The sequence below is a fragment of the Myxine glutinosa genome, chromosome 14 (assembly GCF_964187855.1).
Source record: "Myxine glutinosa chromosome 14, kmMyxGlut1.1, whole genome shotgun sequence".
Classification (NCBI taxonomy): domain Eukaryota; kingdom Metazoa; phylum Chordata; class Myxini; order Myxiniformes; family Myxinidae; genus Myxine; species Myxine glutinosa.
The window spans coordinates 85,265,402-85,284,035 of record NC_136274.1 but is presented as its reverse complement, the minus strand read 5'-3'; the positions used below and the strand labels follow the sequence as shown (position 1 = coordinate 85,284,035).

General features: G+C 47.0%; 1 protein-coding gene across 1 annotated transcript in view; it reads right to left on the bottom strand.

Annotated features, from left to right (window-relative positions):
- LOC137439986 (uncharacterized) overlaps positions 1-9,825 on the bottom strand; it is a 285,564-nt gene extending 275,739 nt beyond the window's left edge. The window contains exons 1-2 of the mRNA XM_078768016.1: positions 7,042-9,825; positions 1,331-1,512 (exon numbers count right to left, since the gene is read on the bottom strand). Coding sequence (XP_078624142.1) covers positions 1,331-1,512; positions 7,042-9,451 — 2,592 coding nt within the window. The 5' untranslated portion in view covers positions 9,452-9,825. The remainder of the gene's footprint in view (positions 1-1,330; positions 1,513-7,041) is intronic.
- Positions 9,826-18,634: the final 8,809 nt, after the last annotated feature.

Here is an 18,634-nt window from a genome sequence, read left to right as displayed (position 1 = left end):
TGGCCTCCAAAACTAGTCGCCGACTCGACATCCTGCATCTCACAAATTCCTTAGTTGGCACACCTGAACTCCTATCCACCTACAAGGCTTTCATCCACAGCTTGATAAAGTACTGCTGTCCCCTATGAGCTGGCTCCCGTAACTCACATCTTGCTCAACCTGACGCCATGGAAACTGTGGCCTTCAAGATCATTGGGATCTCCCGCAATGAAGCCGAGTCTGTGGGTCTATCACTTCACCATTGCAGACAGATCAGTGGTCTCTCGTTCTTCTTCCGCCTCCTTTCTGGTCTTGCACCCTCTGATCTTTCTATACTTTGTCGCCCACAGGTTTCTCCAGGGCTCACACGGTCAACATCAATCCCCTTCTTCACGAAACTACTTAACGGAAATTACTACTTAACGGAGATAACGGAGATAACCAGGATTACTACTCACTTCCATTCATTTGTTCTTCTTTTTCCGGCCTGTGGAACCAACTTTCACATCCTCTTCAATCTCATTCTTCTCTCCAGTTCTTCAAGGCAGCTGTTCATCACCATCTCAGATCGTCCCCAACACTAATCCATGATATTCTCTACCCTTGTTAACCCCTCATCCCCACCAAGCACAGCATTTTTCAAATTTCCATTGTTTCTTTCCTGAGAGTTTTCTTCTGCATCCATCTTGTCCAGGTCTCCCTCTAATTTGTCCTTCAAGCCTGCTGTTGGTGTCTTTTCTTCTTCTCCTCTCTTTCTCTCCTCTCTTTTCCTCTCTTCTCTCTGTCTCTTCTCTCTTTCTCTCCTTCTCTCCTCTCCTTTCCTCTCCTTCTCTCCTCTCCTTTCCTCTCCTCTCCTTTCCTCTTCTCTCTTCCTCTCTCTTCCTCTCTCCTCCTCTCTCTTCCTCCCTCTTCCTCTCTCTTCCTTTTTTTTCCTCTCTCTTCCTCTCTCACCCATTCCTTGTTTCTAGCTCTTCCATGAGCCTTGACCTTGAATACAAAAATGATACAAGCATTTGATTCACAGGCGGATTTACAGTTCCCTGTCACTCGTCTTTTTAAAGCCACCCAATACTTGTGATCAACCTCACCTCACAAGCTGTGAGAAAAAATAATAAACACCAGAAAGTGAACCAATGAGAAACCAGTAGAACAGAGTGTCCATGAGGCTCTGATGTTATGCTTTAAATTCATGTGGACAATCAGAAATCTATTTCACTATTAAAAATATAAAAAGAACAAAACAGCAAAATAATGGGAGCAGACAATTGACCGACAGAAATACATAACAGCGTCAACAACCCATGGAACTACAAATCATAGAATAGCACACATGGGCTCATTAAAGTCATACCTGTGGCACAGCGACCCCCATTCGTGGCCTCTGACCGCCAGGTCCACCTCCACCTCCACCCATTCCCGAGTCGGGTCCGGACGCTCCTCCTTTTGTCTGTGGCACCGGAGTGACGATGAGAACTGGAGGAACCGTTTCACTACTGGACTTGCCTCTGGAGAAACCTTTCATCTTGCTCGGTGCTGAAGAGGGTCGGCAGTGAGGAACATGGGGTGAGAAAGCAAGTGTGAGGAAAAGTGATAGGGTGGGTCCGTGGGTCAGGATGAAACATGGCACACATTACATTACTTTGCAAGCAAAAAAGAACCAAGTAATTGTTGAAGTGAAAAATGTGAATGACATTATCCTGATATATATATATATATATATATATATATATTTTTTTTTGTATACTGAATCGAGGCTCGTGAAAGAGCTAACATTTATTTCACAAACAAATCAACCAGACAAACAAAATATACAAAAAGAGGGAGCGGAAGACAAGAGAAGGGGAAGCACACAAACACAACATTTGAGAGCAGGGAGAAGTGTGGGAGGGAGAGGGCTTGGGGGCAGGAAAAGTTTGAAATGAGAAACGTTAACAGGACTCCAACGAGAAATGGCCTGTTCCATACAAGAACGGCACTAGCTGAGAACATCGACAAACAAATCCAGGCAGGAGACATGTACCTTCCACAGTGATGCAGTCACAGGTGAAACAAAATGTAAAACTTGCAGCAAATACTCATCAAACCACAAATAGGCATATGAAGTGGGGTGGGGAGGAGGCACTGCAGGAGATGCGTGCCCCCCACTGCTCTGATAAAGGTGAGACAAAGAGGTCTTTTTACACCCATCCCCTACCATGACCCCTCCAAACTTGTTCCAGTGTAAATATGGGAAAGGTTATGTTAGCAAAAAGTATACGACGATAATTTCACGAAAATGGAGCCACGAGTGCGCCCTGTACAATAGAGACTTTCCCCACTAGTGCTACCAGTACAGTAGCGATTCTACCATAGCACCCTGTACAGTGGAGACTTTCCTGTGAGTGATACAAGTAGTGGAGATTCTACCATGAGCACCCTGTACAGTGGAGACTTTCCTGTGAGTGTTACAAGTACAGTGGGGATTCTACCATGAGCACCCTGTACAGTGGAGACTTTCCTGTGAGTGTTACAAGTACAGTGGGGATTCTACCATGAGCACCCTGTACAGTGGAGACTTTACTGTGAGTGTTACAAGTACAGTGGAGATTCTACCATGAGAACCCTGTACAGTGGAGACTTTCCTGTGAGTGCTACAAGTAGTAGCGATTCTACCATGAGCACCCTGTACAGTGGAGACTTTCCTGTGAGTGCTACAAGTACAGTGGGGATTCTACCATGAGCAACCTGTACAGTGGAGACTTTCCTGTGAGTGCCACATGTACAGTGGGGATTCTACCATGAGCACCTTGTACAGTGGAGACTTTCCTGTGAGTGCCACAAGTAGTGGAGATTCTACCATGAGCACCCTGTACAGTGGAGACTTTCCTGTGAGTGCTACAAGTCCAGTGGGGATTCTACCATGAGCACCCTGTACAGTGGAGACTTTCCTGTGAGTGCCACAAGTACAGTGGGGATTCTACCATGAGCATCCTGTACAGTGGAGACTTTCCTGTGAGTGCCACAAGTACAGTGGGGATTCTACCATGAGCACCTTGTACAGTGGAGACTTTCCTGTGAGTGCCACAAGTAGTGGGGATTCTACCATGAGCATCCTGTACAGTGGAGACTTTCCTGTGAGTGCTACAAGTCCAGTGGGGATTCTACCATGAGCACCCTGTACAGTGGAGACTTTCCTGTGAGTGCCACAAGTACAGTGGGGATTCTACCATGAGCACCCTGTACAGTGGAGACTTTCCTGTGAGTGCCACAAGTACAGTGGGGATTCTACCATGAGCACCTTGTACAGTGGAGACTTTCCTGTGAGTGCCACAAGTAGTGGGGATTCTACCATGAGCATCCTGTACAGTGGAGACTTTCCTGTGAGTGCTACAAGTCCAGTGGGGATTCTACCATGAGCACCCTGTACAGTGGAGACTTTCCTGTGAGTGTTACAAGTACAGTGGAGACTTTCCTGTGAGTGTTACAAGTACAGTGGAGATGCTACCATGAGCACCCTGTACAGTGGAGACTTTCCTGTGAGTGTTACAAGTACAGTGGAGATGCTACCATGAGCACCCTGTACAATGGAGACTTTCCTGTGAGTGTTACAAGTACAGTGGAGATTCCACCATGAGCACCCTGTACAGTGGAGACTTTCCTGTGAGTGTTACAAGTACAGTGGAGATTCCACCATGAGCACCCTGTACAGTGGAGACTTTCCTGTGAGTGTTACAAGTACAGTGGAGATTCCACCATGAGCACCCTGTACAGTGGAGACTTTCCTATGAGTGTTACAAGTACAGTGGAGATTCCACCATGAGCACCCTGTACAATGGAGACTTTCCTGTGAGTGTTACAAGTACAGTGGAGATTCCACCATGAGCACCCTGTACAGTGGAGACTTTCCTGTGAGTGTTACAAGTACAGTGGAGATTCCACCATGAGCACCCTGTACAGTGAAGACTTTCCGGCGATTTCACATGTCCAGTGGAGGTTTTATCCAATGATGTGGACCTGCTATAACACCCCCTCCCCAGCTCACACTCCCCCAGATGAATTCTGCCTCAACCAAACCCCCACCCCCCAAACCCTGGCTGAGACGAACTCAACCCCCTTCCCGGCTCCCACACCCCAGATGAATTTAGCCTCAACCCCCCCTCCCCACCCCCCCCAAACCCCGGCTGAGACGAACTCAACCCCGTTCCCGGCTCCCACACCCCAGATGAATTTAGCCTCAACCCCCCCTCCCCACCCCCCCCAAACCCCGGCTGAGACGAACTCAACCCCGTTCCCGGCTCCCACACCCCAGATGAATTCAGCCTCAACCCCCCCTCCCCACCCCACAAACCCTGGCTGAGACGAACCCAAACCCCTTCCCAGCCCCCCCGCCGACCCCAGATAACTTTTCCTTCCTCCACGTGTGGAACCAGTGGAAGGCCGCCCTGCTGACCGGGCCAGACTTGATTTGAACATGGAAAAGGCCAAGCTGTTCAGGCTCCTTTCGCTGTGTCGTGAAATTGAAGGCGCTGTAACTGAGGCCTCAGAAATATCACATGAAAAGTTTGTACTTTGACCAGACAACAATGAAATACTGTCGCTTATCCGGGTCGCCAAATCATTTCAGGACAAATCAAATCAACAGCAATCAAGTCGGTGACCAATTATGACGTAGCACGCCGCGAGCAATTATACTGGCGAGGATGACGGAGCGGATTGCGAGAGGCGATCGTGATGTTCATTCATTTGTGGTGAACAGACTCGCACAAATGTCCAGGCCGACCCCACGAAAGCGCAAACTGATGTCTATGGTTTCCAGATTAAACCCAATTTACCCACGCGTGGACCAATGGCGACAAGTCAGTTGGAGCACGAACGAAACCAAATAAAAACATCCATTCGAGGAAAAGCAAAAAGGAGAAGGTTGAGCTCAAAGAACGCAAAATAAACAAGCATTCTGAGTATTGCGCTGCAACACATGTCCCCTACCAAAGTTCAAAGTGCCATAACTTTGTCAACAAGCGTTACGCCTCGGTCCCCCGTCGGTGAAGTGATGTGAGTTGACAAAGTGGAAGACGCAGAAAACATGCTGTGATATGATATTTCGCTCACAAGGTTCAGACATACATGGAGGCGGCCATCTTGGATTTTGACGTGGCGACCCAATTTTCAATAGCGTTCTTCCTTATGCCGAGATACACCCACACACCAGATTAGAAGTTCGTACTTCGCTTATTTTTCAAGATATTCATCTCACAAGGTTCAGACATACATGGCATCAGACATACATGGCGGTGGCCATCTTGGATTTTGACGTGGGTTCCACCCACACACCAAATTCGAATGCGGTCCTTCGCTTACGCACGCACGCACGCCCGCACGCACACACGCACGCACGGACGGACGGACGTACGGACAGACGGACGGACGGACAGATGGACACACGGACGGAGGGGAAAACCATAGTCCCCCTTTCGCTCCGCGGTGCGACGGGGGACAATAAAACCCGAGGACAACGCACGTCGTCTCATTCCCTTCCCTACGACTTTTGCCTACCTTACTACTTTATCTTATTAACCAACTACATTAGGTAATATAAAGGTGGGGGGCGGCAGGGGCATAGGATTATGGATGATATGGGGCGGAGCGGACCGGTAAGGCCTTCCCTTTCTCCAGCCACCGGCGACTACTTTTGGCGCCTACTTTTGGCGCCTAGGTTTGGCACCTAGTTTTGGCGCCTAGTTTTGGCGCCTAGTTGTGGCGACTAGTTTTCGCGCCTAGTTTTCGCGCCTAGTTTTCGCGCCTTGTTTTGGCGCCTAGTTTTGGCGCCTAGTTTTGGCGCCTAGTTTTGGCGCCTAGTTGTGGCGACTAGTTTTGGCGCCTTGTTTTGGCGCCTAGTTTTGGCGACTAGTTTTGGCGCCTAGTTTTGGCGCCTAGTTGTGGCGACTAGTTTTGGCGACTAGTTTTGGCGACTAGTTTTGGCGACTAGTTTTGGCGACTAGTTTTGGCGACTAGTTTTGGCGACTAGTTTTGGCGACTAGTTTTGGCGACTAGTTTTGGCGACTAGTTTTGGCGCCTAGTTTTGGCGCCTAGTTTTGGCGACTAGTTTTGGCGACTAGTTTTGGCGACTAGTTTTGGCGACTAGTTTTGGCGACTAGTTTTGGCGACTAGTTTTGGCGACTAGTTTTGGCGACTAGTTTTGGCGACTAGTTTTGGCGACTAGTTTTGGCGCCTAGTTTTGGCGACCAGTTTTGGCGACCAGTTTTGGCGACCAGTTTTGGCGACCAGTTTTGGCGACCAGTTTTGGCGACCAGTTTTGGCGACCAGTTTTGGCGACCAGTTTTGGCGACCAGTTTTGGCGACCAGTTTTGGCGACCAGTTTTGGCGACCAGTTTTGGCGACCAGTTTTGGCGACCAGTTTTGGCGCATAGTTTTGGCGCATAGTTTTGGCGACTAGTTTTGGCGACTAGTTTTGGCGCATAGTTTTGGCGCATAGTTTTGGCGACTAGTTTTGGCGACTAGTTTTGGCGACTAGTTTTGGCGACTAGTTTTGGCGACTCGTTTTGGCGACTAGTTTTGGCGCCTAGTTTTGGCGACTAGTTTGGCGCCTAGTTTTGGCGACTAGTTTTGGCGACTAGTTTTGGCGACTAGTTTTGGCGACTAGTTTTGGCGACTAGTTTTGGCGCCTAGTTTTGGCGCCGACGTACAGGCTGCTGTTTTCCCCATGCATGATGAGCTCGAGTCTGGACATAGTAAAGTTCCATGCCCTCTTTAAGTTCATTTGACATGGCATGAGCCGATCAACCAATGGGTGTCAGACGCAATAGGGTTTTGAATCGTGGAGGATGAAGACGAGGGGAGAAGTGTGAGCGTGGGGAAAAACACTTTTGATACGTTGGACCCTGACAAATCCTATTTACACGATGCAAAACCACCTATCAAAGCAACTATCTTTAGGCACATATAACTAAGTACTCTATAATAATACTATCAAGAGAACATGTCGACAAGTAGCGGACTCCACAACTCGCTCAACAACCACGTCCCACAATGGCGGCAACCTCTGCAGCAAATTTGAAAACTTACCTGCTCTTTGTAACTCAGACTCTCCGCTCAGTACTCCTGGATGACCCCAGCGAGGCCCCTGATGTGCCGTCTGGTGATGCGGACACCTCGGGTGGTGCTGAAGCGGACCCTGGGACGCCGTTTGCTGTTGATCTGGATGCTGAGAAGTGGCGACCTGGTGAGCTGGAAGCAGATGAGTTGGAATTTGGTGATGTGCAAGGTGGGTTGTGTACTGGTGAGGAGGAAATTGGGGAGCTGGTTGATGAAAATGAGGAAGATGGTGGTGATGGTGGTGATGTTGGTGATACTGAGGTTGGGCCTGAGGATACACAAAAGATGTAGCTCTCTCTGTCCAAGGCTCTTGGTTTGATTCTGGGAACCAGGAAGCCTGTGGAGTTGGTGGGTATGGGGGAGCAGAAAGTGGAGGTTGATAATGTCCACGAGTTGGAAGATGATTAGCAGCAGCTGGAGCTTGTGGAGGAAACTGGAATATTTGTGGATGATTGGGAGGCAACGGTGGGGCAGTTGTTGGTTCTGAGAGCCTGGAAAAGCGATGGGGACGTGGTGGTAAGTGAGGAACTGAAGGGAGACGGTGAGTTGAAGGAAGATGGTAAGCCGGGAGATGAGCTGCTGGATAACCGTAGTAATGAGATGGAAGATGAGAAGTTGGAACTTCAGGAGCTTGGTGTGGAAGATGGTGGCCTGTGAAAGCTGGTGCTTGATGAAACTGGTGAGGTGGGATATGCTGAGATGGGAGATGGGGAGCTTGATGAGGAATGTGGTGAGCAGGAAGCTGAGGTGGCTCTTCAAAAACAGTGGGCCAGTGACGTAAGCAAGGGCGAGTTGGAGCCCCAGGTCCCCACTGTTCTCCAGCCCTTTCTCTGTCCCCTTCTCGTATTCCGTCCTGGTCTCCCTCTGGTTCGTCAACAGTTGCCCAAGGTCGAAGGGGTGAAGGACGTGACTGTGGGGCGTAGGTCGGGATCGCAGCTTCAGAACGTCTTCGGGGAGAGCGGGAGTGATTGTTGGTAGAAGTAGGTGCGAGTGCTGCAAGCGAGAGTGGCGGCGGGCGGCTGCGCCGCTGGGAGAACGACGGGAGAGGCAGGGCTGCAGAAGAAGAGCGACCAATGTGAGAAGCTTGGAGTTCAGGAGCCGGAGAAGACAGCTGACTCGGACGATGTGAACCAGACAATTTGTGACTTTGACAAGGTCTATGATGACTTTGATGATGACCTAGAGAGGATCTTTCCTCAGATGGCTGGTGTTGAATAAAGGAGTGATTGTGAGCGGCTTGGTGGCTCTGAGTGCGTCCTTGAGAAGCTTGATGTTGGAGATGGGAGTGACCGAGATGGTGGTGTTGACCTCCTCGTTGATGGAAATGGTGGTCGTGAATAATCTGTTGCTGATTTTTATAATGATCTTGATGATGAGCTTGATGACTTTTATGATGACTCTGAAACCGATGGTCTTGAGCTGCTTGGTCAAGGTGCTTGTGAACCTGAGGTTCTGGGTAATAATGACCCTGAGAAGCCTGATGGTCAATACGGTGACCCTGTCCTTGAGAAATCTGGTTCTGGAGATTATGATGATGATGATTATGATGATGATGATGATCGTGCAGGTGGCTTTGCGAGGACTGTAGATGGAGATGTCGAGAAGCTTGTTGGTGCGGGTAATTTTGATGACTTTGTGAATGACCTTGCTGGGAATGTTGCGGACGTTGTGCTTGAGATGCCTGATGGGGCGGTTGTTGATGGTGACCTATGGGAATTTGAAATTTTTGGTCGGCAACTTCTCGCGACGACGCTTGACGCTGCCGAGAAAATTGGTGTTGAGGCGGATGACCGTGATGACCTTTGTGGTGACTTTGGCAAGGTCGATGTTGCGTTTCCTGAACTTCTGACGGACGAGGATCACGCTCCGGATAACTTTGAGCTCGGACAGACAGCCGATGTGCAAGTTCACGATGACCTTGACAAAGATGTTGGTGGCTTTGTGGAGGCAGCGGCTCAGATAACTGACGGACTTGACCTTCTTGATGACCTCGACCTATTGGTCGACCTCTCGAATTTTGTCTTTGAAAGAAATGAGTCCGAGGATGCTGGGTGGACGGATAACGCTGATCTTGTTGGTGACCTATTTCTTGATTTGGTGAGACCTGGTGCTGGGGACGCGACGGATGGAAATGAAGATGGTTACAGGAGACCTGAGGGACTTCGAACCTCGAGGCGTTGGCCTCCCTGCCGCTATCCCTGTCCCTCTCGGGCTCCTCGTGCAGACGTCGCTGGCGCTGAAGGACGCGGGGAGGCTGCGGGGTCGCACCCAGGGAGCTCGAGGTGCGGAGCTGAGGGAGAGCGGCGGACGCTGCGGACGCCTGGAGCGAAGGAGACCGTAAGAGGGAGCGATCTTCGTGCGAACGCCAAAGCTTCAACATGAAGACGTGGCGCTCTCTGGCGCTCTCTCTCTCTCTCTCTCCCTCAGCGTCCGATTTACACTCCCTCTAGTCCAGCGCTTCCTCACCCGTGCGCGTGTCCATGTTCATGTCCATGTTCATCCCGCTCTCGATCCCGCTCTCTGAGGCGCGCTCTGTGGGGACAGAGGGACGAGGAGACGGCGACGAGCGAACAGGGCCGACGGGAACCGATGGTGAGAGGAAGCCGCTCGACGCCTCTTCGGGACACGAAGGACGGACACGGGCAGAGAGACAGAGACAACGCAGACAGAATGAGAGAAAAAGAAGGAAACAAATTATCAATGAATCTCCTTCACCCCACGCTTGTCCTGCTTTTTCCTTCTCGATCACCCACTCCTCGCACTCCCCCTCGCCACCCCCCCCCCTCCTCCCACACACAGCGACGTCACGAAATTCACTCTTTTCTCTTTAAAATTATCCTCTTCAATCCCATTTCCTTTCGTATCGTTTTCTGAACCTTTTGTCGCATTTTAATTCGATCTTTGGCATTTACACGATAAATCCTTTACATATCGATTTAATTTCACTTTTACATTCAACGTTTCACTTTTACATTCAACGTTTCACTTTCACTTTAACTTGCTGAGGGTGAACGATCCACCGTGTACAATTTAGTCACGTGGTGTGAATGAAAATATTGTACGTTCATGTTTTTATGTGAAAATAAGAACAAAGAAAATCACTTTACAAAAAGTAATCAACACTCGCTTTATGGGATGGTCGTGAACACACAAGTACACACACATACACATATTTACATACACAGATATAGGCCTACATACATACACATATACACACACACATATTTACATACACAGATATAGGCCTACATACATACACATATACACACACACATATAGGCCTACATACATACACATATACACATATTTACATACACACATACACATACACAGATATAGGCCTACATACATACACATACACACATATTTACATACACAGATATAGGCCTACATACATACACACATACACATATACACACATACACAAATATACACACACACACACACATATACATACACATACACACACACACACATATATAGGCCTACATACATACACATATATGCACATACACACATATATAGGCCTACATACATACACATATACACACACACATATTTACATACACATACACATATATAGGCCTACATACATACACATATATATACACACACACACACACACACACACACACACACACACACACACACACACACACACACATACACATATATAGGCCTACATACATACACATATATATACACACACACACACACACACACACACACACACACACACACACACACATACACATATATAGGCCTACATACATACACATATATATATACACACACACACACACAGACACACACACACACACACACACCTCGTTTTTTCATTTCTGTTCCTCACAATTCTATCTCTCTCTTTTACACACACACACACACACACACACACACACACACACACACACACACACACACACACACACTTAATTAATTGTACAGTATCGGTTGTTCCTAAACTTAAATATAAATAATTTAAAGGATTGTTGTAAATGATGTTAATTTCACAACATCCCATATTAAACTTTATTTAAATTGTAAACCTCAAACACAGTTCCTCCACCTAAAGCAAGAACCTTAACCCGTAAGCAACTGACTAGTTTCCCGACTGCATGGATCATCAGCTGGGCACCGTTCTTCCTCGAGGTTTCGATCCTTTCAGCCCAGGAGCTCTCCAAACGGCGGATCCACAACCTCGATCATGGATCCACATCAATAGATGGGACATCAGTAGATCCACAACCTCAGTTGCGTCCAGGCAGTCAGTCAACCCATCAATGCACCAACATATTGCATCGCACATTTGCTACAGGTCAATAGGTAAACTATATTTGAGGTTTTACATGTAATTAATTCTTTAGTTTCTTTTAACTTGTAACATCTAGACGTTACTGTACAATTAATTATATTGTTTGTGGTTTTCATGCTTTGAAATGTAGTTGAACAAACATAAAATATCATATAAATGTAGTTTAACAAACACATTAAAATCACATCAACAAAGAATAAACATATAAATATATGAGAAACAGCATAGTGGATTTTCCACCAAAAGATCATGATTAATTATCACACACACACACACACATACATACACATATATACATACACATACATATATACACATATACACATACATATATACACATACATATATACACATACATACACATACACACACATACATATATACACATACACACACATACATATATACACATACATATATATACACATACATATATACACATACATACACATACACACACATACACACACATACATATATACACATACATACACATACACACACATAAACACACATACATATATACACATACATATATATACACATACATATATACACATACACAAATATATATATACACACACACACACACATATATATACATACACAAACACACACATACACATATATACAAACACATACACAATTATACACACACACACATACACACATACACACATATATACACACACACACATACATCCACATACATATATACACACACACACACATACATACACATACACAATTACACACACACACACACACATACACACACACACACACACACACAAACACACACACATATACACACACATACTCTTTCTGGTCTTTATCAATGATCTCTCTGACTCTCTGGAAAATCCTCTCTATCTCTTTGCTGATGACTCCACTCTCTGTCGCTCCATTCCTCATCCCTCAGATCGGCAGCCTGCAGCCTCCTCACTCTCTGCAGACCTGGACAAAATCACAGACTGGGCAAACAAGTGGAACATGTCTTTCAATCCAGACAAATCTCACACTCTTACGATGTCTCTCCGAAAGGACCGACTGGACAACCCTCCCATGCACTTTCTGAATAATCCTCTCCAAGAAGTTCTGTCGCTCAAGCTTTTGGATCTCACTATCTGCCATGATCTTTCCTGGGAAAACCACATTTCCAAGCTGGCCTCCAAAGCCAGTCGCCGACTGGGCATCCTCCGTCGTGCGAAGTCCTTCCTTGGCACACCTGGGCTCCTCACCACATACAAGGCTTTCATCCGCAGCTCAATGGAATACTGTTCTCCCCTATGGGCTGGTGCTCCTGCCTCACACCGAGCTCGTCTTCACGCTGTTGAAACCAAAGCGTTCAGAATCATTGGAATCTCCTGCGATGAAGCTACCTCCGAGGGCCTTTCACTCACTCATCCCTCAGATCCTCACTCATCCTCAGGCAGGTATGTGGTCTTTCTGTCTTCTACCGACTCCTCTCCGGCCTTGCTCCCCCTGCTCTCTCTGTGCTCTGTCCCCCAAATATTCCTACAGGTCGCACAAGATCTGCCAGCAACCTTCTTCTGGTGAAACTGCCAAAATCTCGGCTCTCTGCTCACCTTCATTCCCCTTTTCTCCTGCCTCTGGAACAAACTCCCCCACTCCCTTCAATCCCACTCCTTCCTCCAGGTCTTTAAAACAGCTGTTCACCACCATCTCTTATCTTCCCCCATCCAAAACCTTGATCTTTTCTACCCCCGATAATTCACCCCAGATACACTTTTTTTAAATTCCAACATCTTTCCTGGAATTCCTTGCAGTGTACATATGTTACCTCTCCCACCTCCCCCCAAGCCCTCTCCCTTCCACAGTTCTCTCAATGTCCCTGCTCTCAAATGTTGTGTTTGTGTCCTTCCCCCTCTCTCCCCATCTTGTCTACCGCTCCCCTTATTTTGTGTTTGTGTCAGTTTGACTTTTTGTGTGATTAATGTTAGCTCTTTCACTAGCCTCGATCTTGTAGACAAAAAAAAGAAAAAAAAGAAAAAGAGATGGGAGTTTGATTTGGAGCAGCCTTGGTGGGAGTTGGTACCCCGCCTGCGGGATTCGGACCAGGAGATCCGGAGACCAGGAGACCAGGCAGCGGATTACCCATTGGGGATGGCCACGGGGAAAAGTTGCCCCTTTCAAAATTTTGTTATGCCAGCCAGTTGGGGGGCTGGGCTGGCGAGATTTGGACGTGGGGTCCAACCATGGGTGTCATGGTACGAGCTGGGCCCCATGGGGGGGGGGTCTGGTGGAGTGTGGTGTTCCTTGTCCATTGGGGTGCCGCCTGAGCGAGTGCCTTGGGCTGGCAGGGTCACCAGACCCTGGTGGGAGTTGAGACCTCCGGGGGGTCCGAGGTGGTTTCTCACAGACCTGGGATGGCGTATTATGAGGACCACTATGGGGAGGTGTTGTAGGTCGCGCTTTGATGGTGGCACCGCTGACAGCCACCATGGGCCTGATGTGGTGACTGCCCGGGCATGCGGCCTGACACCCTCTCCCTGAGACTCTGGGACAGCCAGCATGTGGTGACCTGCCATGCTGTGCTGGTCTATGGACGCGGGTCGATCCGCATGGACAGGGATGGATATAGCCTACTGGACAACCATTCGAGCATCTGTGGAACGTGATGGTGTGAGGATGATCTTCTACAGATGTTTCGTTATGATTTGTGGACTCTCGGCTTGGGAAGAGAGCAATGGGAATCCCAAATGATGAATGGGAGTGTGTAACGAACCAAGTATATGGGCCATGCTCGGCTGGCATGTGTATGGAAAAGCACCCTTCTTTGGTGAGATTAGTAAAATGTGAAAAATATTTGGCATGGTAATCTGAGGGGTAGATGCAAATTCAAGGGTGAATTTTGTGAATAGAAATGGTGGACACTGCACAGTAGCACCATTATTGATCCAGGTGTGTTTAGACCAAAGTGTTGGAGGTTGGGATAAAAATTGATAGACTAGCAGGACACAGCCTTCAACTGGTTATGGGGGCGACGGCGCCAATATTTGGGACGCGGGGTTGTGGTGATGAAGTTGGGTAGTCTGGAGGTCAACGTGGTGCTGTGCATGTCCGAGGTTTGTGGATCATGTCTTCTGAAGGAGTCTCCTGGTGGAGCATGGCTGTTTGCTGGACCTTGGCATGGTCAAGTGTGGGTGGGCACTGGGGGCTGTAGTTGTGTGGACTGGGGGATGAGGGTGGTGCAGGTGACGTGATGTGGATGCCACGCACTGCGACCGCCTCCCCCAGGGCTGAGGTTGTGAGTCTGGTAGTGTTAGCAGCAGGTGGTCACCACATTGGCCAGGTGGGGCTAGTGCAGCTGTGTTCCTCGCAAGGGGGCCGAAGGATGGATGGTGGGTCACGACCTTATGGACACTCATGGGCCATGTTGGCGTTTCGACTGCTCAGCTTGTCCCGATGGCCTTTGCACCGTAGAGGTGCGGAGCTGTTGTCGCAAAATGTAGTAGAGTAGTGATAGTCACCATTGGAGGCGGATCCACATACGTGCCAGTAGTGGGAGAAAAGTGCAATTTGGAAGAATTTTAGTGGTCCAATGGGATACATTTTGGGATTCAGGGTGGATGACACTTTGGACCCGACCTACCTGCAACTACCTGCATTTGAGGTAAGTGCTTGGAGGTGTACTGTCCCAGGCTTCAGGACTTGCTTATTTAAATTGGGGACATGTAATTTGGAGTAGGGGGCGGGTGAGAGTGATGGCATGGCCGGTGACGGGGATGGAATGTGTGCCACAGTGTCTTGTGGGTGGCGTTTGTTTATCTGTAGAGGTTTGGTGTTTTTATGTGGTTGTGAGGGTGGAAATTGAGTAAGAGTGGAAGTGATGATTATTAATTATGGTGTTTGGAAATGGTGAAATGTGAATGGGGTTTTCACATAAGCAGGCCATGCAAAAACGTATTGGTACCTTCTTTCCATGAATATGTGTTGGAGAATTGAATGGCAGTGGGGGAGGAAATGTTTTTGGGGATTTTGTAGGTGGGGAAGGTGTGTGTGTCCACAGGTACAGATCAAGCTCTGGAGGAGCGATGACTGCAGCCCCCCTCTGCAGTAATTACCCCTGGCAGCCAGTGGTGTCTGGAAATTGGAGCCTGTCGGTGGTGGGATCTGTTTGGGCGCCCTGGGGTGAGAGACTCTTGGCGACCCGTGAGGCTGCAAGTAAGCAGGAGGCAACGGAGCCTGGTGTGTGGAGACCCCCACCGGTGAGGTAACGGCGCAATGAGCTGTTTGGCTGTCACGGGCCAAGAGGTAAAGGGGGTGGGGGGGGGGGGGTAGCAAAGAAATAAGTCGAGCGACTTGTTTGGGACCGTGGGCACCACAGCCTGAAGCGCTCTCACCATCTTACTTGTGCGGTACCTCCCCGCTGCCTCGTGAGAAACACACACATGTGAATGACATCTGTGCCATGGTCCTGCAAGTGGGGTGAAATACGTGCTTTGTTGTGATTTTTGCATCTTGCTGATCCTTGGAATGTGTATGAGTGGTTTTGGGTTTGTGTTGAGTGAATGTGGGCGAAATCCACCGAGCCATGTCACTCACCTGTAACACCAGGGACAGGGCCCGCAGAAATTGGGGTGCATTGGGATGGCCCCACAGGTAACATTGAGTCTTGTGGAATCCATCGGTGGACGCTGTCTGTAGACTGGGGTTGTACAAATGTTTTTAGGAATTTTTGAAATGTTTTGCAAGTAAGGTTAAGATTTGTGGTTAAGATAGGTTTTTGAGTGCTTTGTTGTTTGTTTTCCTTCCTCCCCAGGAGCACGGACTTCTATGATTGTACATATTTGCATGGTTGTTTAAGCGGGTAGTATGTTAAGGAGCATAGGTAGGTACCTTCGGCTCACTTGCCACAGCCCTCCTGATTTATTTAATAGGTTAATTAAGTGTGAGACAGTAAGCATTAAGACTGGAATGAGAGCATCTGCAGTGAACCTTGCACAGGGGCTACGGTTTCAGAGGGGGGGGGGGGGGGGCTGTGTTATGAATTTTGGGGTAGGGACATATTTCGATTTAGGTAGATCTGCATAGGTAGGTGCTCCGATGATCGTGGGTAGCATTAACCACTTCAATGTAAATAAGTAGAGGGCCTGTCTAGCCCGTATGTCGGATTAAATGTATATTTGTGGTCATACAAGGATGGCTTTGTGATAAGTAGAATAGGGATTGTGCTAATTACCCTGCGCTCACGAAGCGAAAGGTAGGGTTAAGCATTCGGCTCCGTCCGTACATACGTGTCTGCATTTAAAAAAAATTCATTTTCTCGGCAACCGTTGGTCCGATTGACATGAAATTTTCACCATTAGTCAGGTTCACGATATTTTTTCGTTCAAAATCATGGTAGATTAGCAAACCTATACATTTTTGGAAACGTTATTACATGGAAAATCTGAAAATCAATGTTTACATTTGCCAATTCCGACCAATTCGACCAATTCCATTCGACCAATTCGACCATTCGACCAATCGCTTCGATCGACCATTCGACCATTCAACCAATTCGATTCGATTCGATCGACCATTCGACCAATTCGATTTGCCAATCAATTTGACCGACCTTTGCTTGTGTGGAACGGACTGTGAAAACGATGCGGACTATATTGTCGGATACGACACACAGGACGGTGATGACGAACTCTAAATGGCATATTCTGTAATCGTGTATGTTTGATGCCATTGACTGCCTGTGTATATTTTGTCATTGACTGCCTGTGTAGATGTGAAGTTATACTGACCGCATGTGTATATATGATTTTGCTGACTGCCTGTGTATGTTTGGTGATATGAATTATTGTGACACATTTTGATGTTATTAACTGCCTGTACAAAATGATAACATGTATTTGATTATGCAACGTATTGCGAATATAAAGACAATATTTTGCAATTCAAAACCTTTGATTCGTGTCTTACCATTCCCCATAGCACTAATTTGATACTTTCATTGGATTCCTTGTCCCTGAAAATATAGGTTTAGTATATTTTAAAAAGTTTTTAGGGTAATTAGAGGCAGAAATAGAACGAAATATGTATTTTACAGTGGCCATTTTGAAAATCCAAAATGGCCGCCATACAGGTATCTCTCCAAATGTAAACTTTGATTTTTACTTTCCTTATGCTATAACCTTTCCAAAAATGTATAGGTTTGCTAATCTCCCATGATTTTGAACGAAATATAATTTATTGACAGTGAACCTGACTAATAGGAGAGCCTCCTCCTGTAGAATATTTAGTGAATATTATGACGTCACAGGTCACGTGGTACGGGCGCCATCTTGGAAAAACCAAAACCTTTGCACCTCCATATCTCAAAAACCGCTGCACAGAAATAATTGAGACAGGTCTCATTGCAAAGAACTCTCCAAGCGGAATAACATATGTGAATGATGACATCATAGGTACCGCCGTTATGACGTCATAATTTGACAAGTAAAAAACGTTATCCAATCAGGATGAAATTTCTTGCACATCTTCATAAATCATAAATTGATGCATCATAAATTTATGCAGAAATAAAATTATAATGATGTCGTAGGTCACGTGGTTTTGGGCGCCACATTATTTTGAGTGAAAAACCAGCACACACAATGAATGGTTCCCTCCAAATCTGGAAATGTTGAAGAGCACATCGCTGCAGCAAACTCAACAAACATCTGGAAACTTGAGTTCCATTTCTTCCATCACCAAGTTTGGATATCCAATAGTCTTCACAACCAGTATTGGTCTCTCGACCCACCACCTGCAAAACCTATTTAAATTCTCTTATTTTGTCAAAAATCCATTTCCTGGAGTTCCTTGAATCATTCACATGTCCACCTCAAACTAAATAGTTTAATTATTCTTCAGCATGAATGCCAAAGACCTGATGTTGTAGTTGATTATGGATTTGATTTGCATGAAGAAAGTGTTTATTACAGATTATACAAGGGCTGAGAATACTTCCAGAAACACATGTGAGAGGAGTTTGCAACTTCTAAAGTAGTGAAGGTTCTCACGTTTACTTACCAACCATCGCTGGATGTCCATTGCACCTTTGGTTCTCAGTAGCTTACACCTTGCTGATCAGGTGGTGACCAAAAGGCCTACAATTTACATCTAATACCAAAAGCATGAATGCAAAGTTGAAAATGTCATTTTAAGAGTAGTTCCAGTCATGACGCTTTACAACTACAATTACATCGAGTAATTCGTCAGGAAAGAACTAAGTTGACGGTTAAAACA